The sequence below is a fragment of the Rhinoderma darwinii genome, unplaced genomic scaffold, assembly GCF_050947455.1.
Source record: "Rhinoderma darwinii isolate aRhiDar2 unplaced genomic scaffold, aRhiDar2.hap1 Scaffold_4044, whole genome shotgun sequence".
In the NCBI taxonomy this organism is placed as follows: Eukaryota; Metazoa; Chordata; class Amphibia; order Anura; family Rhinodermatidae; genus Rhinoderma; species Rhinoderma darwinii.
This window is the reverse complement of record NW_027463631.1, coordinates 69,516-81,948: the sequence shown is the minus strand read 5'-3', so window position 1 is coordinate 81,948 and position 12,433 is coordinate 69,516. Positions and strand designations below refer to the sequence as shown.

The 12,433-nt window shown below is 66.1% G+C and overlaps 1 protein-coding gene across 1 annotated transcript; it reads left to right on the top strand.

Moving 5' to 3' along the window:
• Positions 1-8: 8 nt before the first annotated feature.
• On the top strand, positions 9-12,073 carry FBXW2 (F-box and WD repeat domain containing 2; the record flags this gene model as incomplete). Its single annotated transcript, XM_075848443.1, is given in 6 exon segments — positions 9-249; positions 4,691-4,824; positions 4,909-4,995; positions 9,762-9,780; positions 9,783-9,930; positions 11,548-12,073. Coding segments are annotated over 6 exon segments (918 nt in total), but the record flags the coding sequence as incomplete, so codon positions are not given.
• Positions 12,074-12,433: the final 360 nt, after the last annotated feature.

The following is a 12,433-nucleotide window of genomic DNA, read 5'->3' as shown; positions in this document are numbered from 1 at the left end:
GTTAGGCGGGGTCTGGACACTCCTTTCCTCTGCTGATATTCCCGTGTGCCGCAGGGTCGGACGACTTGTCTGCTAAGCTGTGGGACGTGAGCACCGGGCAGTGTATCTACGGCATCCAGACCCACACCTGCGCCGCCGTCACCTTCGATGAGCTGAAGCTCGTCACCGGATCATTCGATAACACTGTGGCCTGCTGGGACTGGAGCTCAGGGGCCCGAACACAGCACTTCCGGGGCCACACTGGAGCAGGTAAACAATGTGACCGAGCAGGAGAGCACAACCCCCCCCCCCCCCCCCCAGACTACACAGAATATCCCTCATCTCCCCCCCCCCCCCCCCCGACTACACAGAATATCCCTCATCTCCCCCCCCCCCCCGACTACACAGAATATCCCTCATTCCCCCCCCCCCCCGACTACACAGAATATCCCTCATCTCCCCCACCCCCCCGACTACACAGAATATCCCTCATCTCCCCCCCCCGACTACACAGAATATCCCTCATCTCCCCCCTCCCCCGACTACACAGAATATCCCTCATCCCCACCCCCCGACTACACAGAATATCCCTCATCTCCCCCCCCCCCCCCCCCCCCCCGACTACACAGAATATCCCTCATCTCCCCCCTCCCCGACTACACAGAATATCCCTCATCCCCCCCCCGACTACACAGAATACCCCTCATCTCCCCCCCCCCCCCCCCGACTACACAGAATATCCCTCATCTCCCCCCTCCCCGACTACACAGAATATCCCTCATCCCCCCCCCCCCCGACTACACAGAATATCCCTCATCCCCCCCCGACTACACAGAATATCCCTCATCTCCCCCACCCCCCCCGACTACACAGAATATCCCTCACCCCCCCCCCCCCCCGACTACACAGAATATCCCTCATCTCCCCCCTCCCCCGACTACACAGAATATCCCTCATCCCCCCCCCCCCGACTACACAGAATATCCCTCATCTCCCCCCCCCCCCCGACTACACAGAATATCCCTCATCTCCCCCCCCCCCGACTACACAGAATATCCCTCATCTCCCCCCCCCCACTAGACTGAATGTACCCCCCACTCCCCCCCCCCCCCCCCCCGACTACACAGAATATACCCCCCCCCCCCCCCCCCCGACTACACAGAATATCCCTCATCTCCCCCCCCCCCCCCCCCCGACTACACAGAATATCCCTCATCTCCCCCCCCCACTAGACTGAATGTACCCCCCCGCCCCGACTACACAGAATATACCCCCCCCCCCCGACTACGCAGAATATCCCTCATCTCCCCCCCCCCCCCGACTACACAGAATATCCCTCATCTCCCCCCCCCCGACCACAGAATATCCCTCATCTCCCCCCCCCCCCCCCCCCGACTACACAGAATATACACACCCCCCCCCCCCCCGACTACACAGAGTATACACCCCCCCCCCCCCCGACTACACAGATATACACCCCCCCAACTACACAGAACATACACCCCCCTGACTACACGGAATATCCCCCCCCCCCCCCCCGACTACACAGAATATACACCCCCCCTGACTACACAGAATATCCCTCATCTCCCCCCCCCCACTAGACTGAATGTACCCCCCACTCCCCCCCCCCGACTACACAGAATATACCCCCCCGCCCCCACTACAAAGAATATCCCGCATCTCCCCCCCCCGACTACACAGAATATCCCTCATCTCCCCCCCCCCCCGACTACACAGAATATCCCTCATCCCCCCCCCCCCCCCGACTACACAAAATATCCCTCATCTCCCCCCCCCACTAGACTGAATGTACCCCCCCCCGCCCCGACTACACAGAATATACCCCCCCCGACTACGCAGAATATCCCTCATCTCCCCCCCCCGACTACACAGAATATCCCTCATCTCCCCCCCCCCCGACCACAGAATATCCCTCATCTCCCCCCCCCCCCCCCCCCGACTACACAGAATATACACCCCCCCCCCCCCCCGACTACACAGAATATACCCCCCCCCCCCCGACTACACAGAATATACACCCCCCCCTGACTACACGGAATATCCCCCCCCCCCCCCCGACTACACAGAATATACACCCCCCCCTGACTACACGGAATATCCCCCCCCCCCCCCCCCCCGACTACACAGAATATACACCCCCCCTGACTACACAGAATATCCCCCCCCCCGACTACTCAGAATATACCCCCCCCCCCCGACCACACAGAATATACCCCTTCCCCCCGACTACACAGAATATTCCCCCCCCCCCGACTACACAGAATATACACCCCCCCTACACAGAATATACACCCCCCCTGCACAGAATATACACCCCCCCCCCCGACTACACAGAATATACACCCCCCCCGACTACACAGAATATACCCCCTCCCCCCCGACTACACAGAATATCCCCCCCCCCGGACTACACAGAATACCCCCTCCCCCCGACTACACAGAATATACACCCCCCCCCCCCCCCGACTACACAGAATATACCCCCTCCCCCCCCCCCCCCCCGACTACACAGAATATACCCCCCGACTACACAGAATATACTCCCCCCCCCCCGACTACTCAGAATATACCCCCCCCCCGACCACACAGAATATACCCCTTTCCCCCGACTACACAGAATATTCCCCCCCCCCCCGACTACACAGAATATACACCCCCCCCTACACAGAATATACACCCCCCCTGCACAGAATATACACCCCCCCCCCCCCCCGACTACACAGAATATACACCCCCCCCGACTACACAGAATATACCCCCTCCCCCCCGACTACACAGAATATCCCCCCCCCCCCCCCCCCCGACTACACAGAATATCCCCCCCCCCGGACTACACAGAATACCCCCTCCCCCCCGACTACACAGAATATACACCCCCCCCCCCCCCCCGACTACACAGAATATACCCCCTCCCCCCCCCCCCGACTACACAGAATATACCCCCCGACTACACAGAATATACTCCCCCCCCCCCCGACTACACAGAATATACCCCCCCCCCCCCCCCCCCCCGACTACACAGAATATTCCCCCCCCCCCCCCCCCGACTACACAGAATATCCCCCCCCCCCGACTACACAGAATATCCCCCCCCCCCCCCCCCCCCCCCCCCGACTACACAGAATATACCCCCCTCCCCCCTGACTACACAGAATATCCCCCCCCCCCCGACTACACAGAATATACCCCCCCCTGACTACACGGAATATACCCCCCGACTACACAGAATATCCCCCCCCCCCCCCCGACTACACAGAATATACCCCCCCCCCCCGACTACACGGAATATACCCCCCCCCTCCCGACTACACAGAATATACCCCCCGACTACACAGAATATACCCCCCGACTACACAGAATATACCCCCCCCCCCCCCCGACTACACAGAATATACCCCCCCCCCCCCCGACTACAAAGAATATACCCCCCGACTACAAAGAATATCCCCCCCCCCCGACTACACAGAATATCCCCCCCCCGACTACACAGAATATACCCCCCCCCCCCCCCCCCCCCCCCGACTACACAGAATATACCCCCCCTGACTACTCGGAATGTACCCCCCCTCCCCCCGACTACACAGAATATCCCCCCCCGACTACACAGAATATCCCCCCCCCCCCCCCCGACTACACAGAATATCCCCCCCCGACTACACAGAATATACCCCCTGACTACACGGAATATACCCCCCGACTAGACAGAATATACTCCCCCCCCCCCCGACTACACAGAATATACCCCACCCCCCCTCCCCCGACTACACAGAATATACCCCCCCCCCGATTACACAGAATATACACCCCCCCGACTACACAGAATATCCCCCCTCCCCCGACTACACAGAATATACCCCCCCCCCCCCCGATTACACAGAATATACACCCCCCGACTACACAGAATATCCCCCCCCCCCCCCGACTACACAGAATATACCCCCCCCGATTACACAGAATATACACCCCCCCCGACTACACAGAATATTCCCCCCCCCCCCGACTACACAGAATATACCCCCCCCCCGACTACACAGAATATCCCCCCCCGACTACACAGAATATACCCCCCTGACTACACGGAATATACCCCCCGACTAGACAGAATATACTCCCCCCCCCCCCCCGACTACACAGAATATACCCCCCCTCCCCCGACTACACAGAATATACCCCCCCCCCCCCCCCCGATTACACAGAATATACACCCCCCCGACTACACAGAATATCCCCCCTCCCCCGACTACACAGAATATACCCCCCCCCCGATTACACAGAATATACACCCCCCGACTACACAGAATATCCCCCCCCCCCCCGACTACACAGAATATACCCCCCCCCCCCGATTACACAGAATATACACCCCCCCCGACTACACAGAATATTCCCCCCCCCCCCCCGACTACACAGAATATACCCCCCCCCCCCCCCCCCCCGACTACACAGAATATACACCCCCCCCCCCCGACTACACAGAATATCCCCCCGACTACACAGAATATACTCCCCCCCAGTCTGGTGACTCCTGCGCTGATTCTTTGAGAGCCAGAAGGGAAACCAATGGAGCGATGACCCTGCTGGGCCTCGGAGCTTAGAATCCACAAGTCCCGGCTCTGCTCTGACACCGGGCCCTGGAGAGGGGGCTGTTGCCGCTGCTCTCCCCGCTGTACGCTGTTCTCTTCTTCAGTCTTTAGTGTGGACTATAACGATGAGCTGGATCTTCTGGTCAGCGGCTCCGCCGACAACACTGTGAAAATCTGGGCCTTATCTACAGGAACCTGCCTGAATACTCTCACCGGCCACACGGAGTGGGTGACAAAGGTAGGAGTGCGGATGCTGAGGGTTATACTCCACGTCCAGCTCTATATATAGCCAGAGATGACACGTGTCCTCTGCCCCCTGCAGGTCGTCTTACAGAAGTGTGAGGTCAAGTCGCTGCTGCACAACCCTGGAGATCACATCCTGCTGAGCGCTGACAAGTACGAGATCAAGGTAATGCCCCGGCGCGCTGAGACCGCTCCCCTGAGACCGCCGCGCGCTGAGACCGCTCCCCTGAGACCGCCGCGCGCTGAGACCGCTCCCCTGAGACCGCCGCGCGCTGAGACCGCTCCCCTGAGACCGCCGCGCGCTGAGACCGCTCCCCTGAGACCGCCGCGCGCTGAGACCGCTCCCCTGAGACCGCCGCTCCCCTGAGACCGCCGCTCCCTGAGGACCGCCGCGCGCTGAGACCGCCGCGCGCTGAGACCGCCGCGCGCTGAGGCCGCCGCGCGCTGAGGCCGCCGCGCGCTGAGACCGCCGCGCGCTGAGGCCGCCGCGCGCTGAGGCCGCTCCCCTGAGACCGCCGCGCGCTGAGGCCGCTCCCCTGAGACCGCCGCGCGCTGAGGCCGCTCCCCTGAGACCGCCGCGCGCTGAGGCCGCTCCCCTGAGACCGCCGCGCGCTGAGGCCGCTCCCCTGAGACCGCCGCGCGCTGAGGCCGCTCCCCTGAGACCGCCGCGCGCTGAGGCCGCTCCCCTGAGACCGCCGCGCGCTGAGGCCGCTCCCCTGAGACCGCCGCGCGCTGAGGCCGCTCCCCTGAGACCGCCGCGCGCTGAGGCCGCTCCCCTGAGACCGCCGCGCGCTGAGGCCGCTCCCCTGAGACCGCCGCGCGCTGAGGCCGCTCCCCTGAGACCGCCGCGCGCTGAGGCCGCTCCCCTGAGACCGCCGCGCGCTGAGGCCGCTCCCCTGAGACCGCCGCGCGCTGAGGCCGCTCCCCTGAGACCGCCGCGCGCTGAGGCCGCTCCCCTGAGACCGCCGCGCGCTGAGGCCGCTCCCCTGAGACCGCCGCGCGCTGAGGCCGCTCCCCTGAGACCGCCGCGCGCTGAGGCCGCTCCCCTGAGACCGCCGCGCGCTGAGGCCGCTCCCCTGAGACCGCCGCGCGCTGAGGCCGCTCCCCTGAGACCGCCGCGCGCTGAGGCCGCTCCCCTGAGACCGCCGCGCGCTGAGGCCGCTCCCCTGAGACCGCCGCGCGCTGAGGCCGCTCCCCTGAGACCGCCGCGCGCTGAGGCCGCTCCCCTGAGACCGCCGCGCGCTGAGGCCGCTCCCCTGAGACCGCCGCGCGCTGAGGCCGCTCCCCTGAGACCGCCGCGCGCTGAGGCCGCTCCCCTGAGACCGCCGCGCGCTGAGGCCGCTCCCCTGAGACCGCCGCGCGCTGAGGCCGCTCCCCTGAGACCGCCGCGCGCTGAGGCCGCTCCCCTGAGACCGCCGCGCGCTGAGGCCGCTCCCCTGAGACCGCCGCGCGCTGAGGCCGCTCCCCTGAGACCGCCGCGCGCTGAGGCCGCTCCCCTGAGACCGCCGCGCGCTGAGGCCGCTCCCCTGAGACCGCCGCGCGCTGAGGCCGCTCCCCTGAGACCGCCGCGCGCTGAGGCCGCTCCCCTGAGACCGCCGCGCGCTGAGGCCGCTCCCCTGAGACCGCCGCGCGCTGAGGCCGCTCCCCTGAGACCGCCGCGCGCTGAGGCCGCTCCCCTGAGACCGCCGCGCGCTGAGGCCGCTCCCCTGAGACCGCCGCGCGCTGAGGCCGCTCCCCTGAGACCGCCGCGCGCTGAGGCCGCTCCCTGAGACCGCCGCGCGCTGAGGCCGCTCCCCTGAGACCGCCGCGCGCTGAGGCCGCTCCCCTGAGACCGCCGCGCGCTGAGGCCGCTCCCCTGAGACCGCCGCGCGCTGAGGCCGCTCCCCTGAGACCGCCGCGCGCTGAGGCCGCTCCCCTGAGACCGCCGCGCGCTGAGGCCGCTCCCCTGAGACCGCCGCGCGCTGAGGCCGCTCCCCTGAGACCGCCGCGCGCTGAGGCCGCTCCCCTGAGACCGCCGCGCGCTGAGGCCGCTCCCCTGAGACCGCCGCGCGCTGAGGCCGCTCCCCTGAGACCGCCGCGCGCTGAGGCCGCTCCCCTGAGACCGCCGCGCGCTGAGGCCGCTCCCCTGAGACCGCCGCGCGCTGAGGCCGCTCCCCTGAGACCGCCGCGCGCTGAGGCCGCTCCCCTGAGACCGCCGCGCGCTGAGGCCGCTCCCCTGAGACCGCCGCGCGCTGAGGCCGCTCCCCTGAGACCGCCGCGCGCTGAGGCCGCTCCCCTGAGACCGCCGCGCGCTGAGGCCGCTCCCCTGAGACCGCCGCGCGCTGAGGCCGCTCCCCTGAGACCGCCGCGCGCTGAGGCCGCTCCCCTGAGACCGCCGCGCGCTGAGGCCGCTCCCCTGAGACCGCCGCGCGCTGAGGCCGCTCCCCTGAGACCGCCGCGCGCTGAGGCCGCTCCCCTGAGACCGCCGCGCGCTGAGGCCGCTCCCCTGAGACCGCCGCGCGCTGAGGCCGCTCCCCTGAGACCGCCGCGCGCTGAGGCCGCTCCCCTGAGACCGCCGCGCGCTGAGGCCGCTCCCCTGAGACCGCCGCGCGCTGAGGCCGCTCCCCTGAGACCGCCGCGCGCTGAGGCCGCTCCCCTGAGACCGCCGCGCGCTGAGGCCGCTCCCCTGAGACCGCCGCGCGCTGAGGCCGCTCCCCTGAGACCGCCGCGCGCTGAGGCCGCTCCCCTGAGACCGCCGCGCGCTGAGGCCGCTCCCCTGAGACCGCCGCGCGCTGAGGCCGCTCCCCTGAGACCGCCGCGCGCTGAGGCCGCTCCCCTGAGACCGCCGCGCGCTGAGGCCGCTCCCCTGAGACCGCCGCGCGCTGAGGCCGCTCCCCTGAGACCGCCGCGCGCTGAGGCCGCTCCCCTGAGACCGCCGCGCGCTGAGGCCGCTCCCCTGAGACCGCCGCGCGCTGAGGCCGCTCCCCTGAGACCGCCGCGCGCTGAGGCCGCTCCCCTGAGACCGCCGCGCGCTGAGGCCGCTCCCCTGAGACCGCCGCGCGCTGAGGCCGCTCCCCTGAGACCGCCGCGCGCTGAGGCCGCTCCCCTGAGACCGCCGCGCGCTGAGGCCGCTCCCTGAGACCGCCGCGCGCTGAGGCCGCTCCCCTGAGACCGCCGCGCGCTGAGGCCGCTCCCCTGAGACCGCCGCGCGCTGAGGCCGCTCCCCTGAGACCGCCGCGCGCTGAGGCCGCTCCCCTGAGACCGCCGCGCGCTGAGGCCGCTCCCCTGAGACCGCCGCGCGCTGAGGCCGCTCCCCTGAGACCGCCGCGCGCTGAGGCCGCTCCCCTGAGACCGCCGCGCGCTGAGGCCGCTCCCCTGAGACCGCCGCGCGCTGAGGCCGCTCCCCTGAGACCGCCGCGCGCTGAGGCCGCTCCCCTGAGACCGCCGCGCGCTGAGGCCGCTCCCCTGAGACCGCCGCGCGCTGAGGCCGCTCCCCTGAGACCGCCGCGCGCTGAGGCCGCTCCCCTGAGACCGCCGCGCGCTGAGGCCGCTCCCCTGAGACCGCCGCGCGCTGAGGCCGCTCCCCTGAGACCGCCGCGCGCTGAGGGACCGCTCCCCTGAGACCGCCGCGCGCTGAGACCGCTCCCCTGAGACCGCCGCGCGCTGAGACCGCTCCCCTGAGACCGCCGCGCCCCTGAGACCGCCGCGCCCCTGAGACCTGAGACCGCCGCGCCCCTGAGACCGCCGCGCCCCTGAGACCGCCGCGCCCCTGACGGCCCCTGAGACCGCCGCGCCCCTGAGACCGCCGCGCCCCTGAGACCGCCGCGCCCCTGAGACCGCCGCGCCCCTGAGACCGCCGCGCCCCTGAGACCGCCGCGCCCCTGAGACCGCCGCGCCCCTGAGACCGCCGCGCCCCTGAGACCGCCGCGCCCCTGAGACCGCCGCGCCCCTGAGACCGCCGCGCCCCTGAGACCGCCGCGCCCCTGAGACCGCGCCGCCCCTGAGACGGCGCGCGCCCCTGAGACCGCCGCGCCCCTGAGCCGCCGCGCCCTTGAGACCGCCGCGCGCCCCTGAGACCGCCGCGCCCTGAGGACCGCCGCTCCCCTGAGACCGCCGCTCCTGAGACCGCCGCTCCCCTGAGACCGCCGCGCGCTGAGACCGCCGCTCCCTGAGACCGCCGCGCGCTGAGACCGCCGCTCCCCTGAGACCGCCGCGCGCTGAGACCGCCGCTCCCCTGAGACCGCCGCCGCTGAGACCGCCGTCCCCTGAGACCGCCGCGCGCTGAGACCGCCGCTCCCCTGAGACCGCTCCCCTGAGACCGCCGCGCGCTGAGACCGCTCCCCTGAGACCGCCGCTCCCCTGAGACCGCCGCTCCCCTGAGACCGCCGCTCCCCTGAGACCGCCGCTCCCCTGAGACCGCCGCTCCCCTGAGACCGCCGCTCCCCTGAGACCGCCGCGCTCCCCTGAGACCGCTCCCCTGAGACCGCCGCTCCCGTGAGACCGCCGCTCCCCTGAGACCGCCGCGCGCTGAGACCGCTCCCCTGAGACGCCGCGCGCTGAGACCGCTCCCCTGAGACCGCGCGCTGAGACCGCCGCGTGCTGAGACCGCCGCGCGCTGAGACCGCTCCCCTGAGACCGCCGCGCGCTGAGACCGCTCCCCTGAGACCGCGCACGCTGAGACCGCCGCACGCTGAGACCGCCACGCGCTGAGACCGCTCCCATGAGACCGCCGCACGCTGAGACCTACCAGACGAGCAGCCCGGGACTCCCCTGTCACATCATCACCGGCTCCACCTGGTGGCCGGGTCACATGCTGCATTCTCCACCGCAGACGCTGTGTTAATAAGGGTCCTCCACACAGGCCGTGTCACATGTAATGGGGGGCGCGGGCGGGTAACGTGGCAGGGTGGGCAGCCGGATATCACTCGGGTGCTTTTCTTTCTTGTGTTGCAGATTTGGCCGATTGGCAGAGAGATAACTGTAAGTGTCTGAAGACTCTGTACGTCTCGGATGACCGGAGCATCACCCTCCAGCCGCGACTGCACTTTGATGGCCGATACATCGTCTGCAGCTCGGCCCTGGGGCTGTACCAGTGGGATTTCGCCAGCTATGACATCCTGCGGTAAATACACCCGTACTAATACTGTATAATGGACGGCTCGGCATACAGGGGCTTCTGTCAGTCGTGGAAACCGTCAGCTAGGTCTGCAGTTGTCATGGTAACAGCTGGATCTTCTGTGCGGACTCCGTTATGTCTTCTGACTAGGCCACATGGCAGGAGTTCATACAGAATAGTTACATGATGGCAATAGTAAGAACCGGGGACACTAGAACGTGCCATCATTTCTGTGTAGCCCCATTGTCAGAGGGACGTGAGCGCTCCGGGACCCCTCAGATGGAGGACCATGAGATACCCCAGATCCAATGCACGTATGTGTATCATTCATTGTAGTGGCATCGTACAGAACAGCGCTGCTCCTCCATCGTCCTGACGTGTAAGCGGTTATAATGGGTATAAGATTTGATGTTGGGGGTTATATTGGGGGCTATGCTGCAGCGGGCGATGTGATTCGTTATATTGGGGGCTATGCTGCAGCGGGCGCTGTGATTCGTTATATTGGGGGTTATGCTGCAGCGGGCGCTGTGATTCGTTATATTGGGGGTTATGCTGCAGCGGGCGATGTGATTCGTTATATTGGGGGCTATGCTGCAGCGGGCGCTGTGATTCGTTATATTGGGGGTTAAGCTGCAGCGGGCGCTGTGATTCGTTATATTGGGGGCTATGCTGCAGCGGGCGCTGTGATTCGTTATATTGGGGGTTATGCTGCAGCGGGCGCTGTGATTCGTTATATTGGGGGCTATGCTGCAGCGGGCGCTGTGATTCGTTATATTGGGGGCTATGCTGCAGCGGGCGATGTGATTCGTTATATTGGGGGTTATGCTGCAGCGGGCGATGTGATTCGTTATATTGGGGGCTGTGCTGCAGCGGGCGCTGTGATTCGTTATATTGGGGGCTATGCTGCAGCAGGCGATGTGATTCGTTATATTGGGGGCTATGCTGCAGCGGGCGATGTGATTCGTTATATTGGGGGCTATGCTGCAGCGGGCGATGTGATTCGTTATATTGGGGGCTATGCTGCAGCGGGCGATGTGATTCGTTATATTGGGGGCTATGCTGCAGCGGGCGCTGTGATTCGTTATATTGGGGGCTATGCTGCAGCGGGCGCTGTGATTTGTTATATTGGGGGCTATGCTGCAGCGGGCGCTGTGATTCGTTATATTGGGGGTTATGCTGCAGCGGGCGATGTGATTCGTTATATTGGGGGCTATGCTGCAGCGGGCGATGTGATTCGTTATATTGGGGGCTGTGCTGCAGCGGGCGCTGTGATTCGTTATATTGGGGGCTATGCTGCAGCAGGCGATGTGATTCGTTATATTGGGGGCTATGCTGCAGCGGGCGATGTGATTCGTTATATTGGGGGCTATGCTGCAGCGGGCGCTGTGATTCGTTATATTGGGGGCTATGCTGCAGCGGGCGATGTGATTCGTTATATTGGGGGCTATGCTGCAGCGGGCGATGTGATTCGTTATATTGGGGGCTATGCTGCAGCGGGCGATGTGATTCGTTATATTGGGGGCTATGCTGCAGCGGGCGATGTGATTCGTTATATTGGGGGCTATGCTGCAGCGGGCGATGTGATTCGCTGTTCTAACGTTCTACTTTTTTCTCTCTTTTCAGGATTATTAAGACTCCCGATTCCACAAATCTTTCTCTTCTTGGTTTTGGGGACTTTTTCGCCCTCCTGTTTGACAACCATCACCTGTACATCACGGACTTACGGAGTGAGAAGGTCATCAGCCGCTGGCCCCTCCCAGAGTACAGGAAGTCTAAGAGGGGCTCCAGTTTTCTGGCGGGGGAGATGGCGTGGCTGAGTGGCCTGGACGGTAGTAATGACGTGGGACTGGTATTCGCCACCAGCATGCCGGACCACAGTATCCACCTGGTGTTGTGGAAGGAGAACGGCTGAGGCTGCGGACCCTGGCTCCACGTGTTCTTATCAGGACGGCCACTGTCCTGGCGTAACGTGCATGAACCAAAGTTTCCCATCATGCAGTGCACAATCATTTTCTTGAGACCAGTTCCCATGTTGCCGCATGATGAGTGGACGCCATTGTTCCCCAGCAGTCGTCACCGGCCACGGACAGATTTCCGTCTTGGAAAGTGTTTATACATGTAATCTATTTTAATACAGAAATAGTCCTAACATTTTACTAGATAGTCTATGGGGGAGGGGGGAGTCTGTGAGGTGGGGGGAGTCTGTGGGGAGGGGGGAGTCGGTGGGGGGAGGAGTAGTCTGTGAGGTGGGGTGATGATTGCTGAGCGGCTGGCTGACGTCGCCTCCCCCGCACACCGCCACTGGTCACCGCCACTCGTCGCCTCCCCCGGACACCGCCACTCGTCGCCTCCCCCGGACACCGCCACTCGTCGCCTCCCCCGGACACCGCCACTCGTCGCCGACACCGCCACTCGTCGCCTCCCCCGGACACCGCCACTCGTCGCCTCCCCCGGACACCGCCACTCGTCGCCTCCCCCGGACACCGCCACTCGTCGCCACCCCCGGACA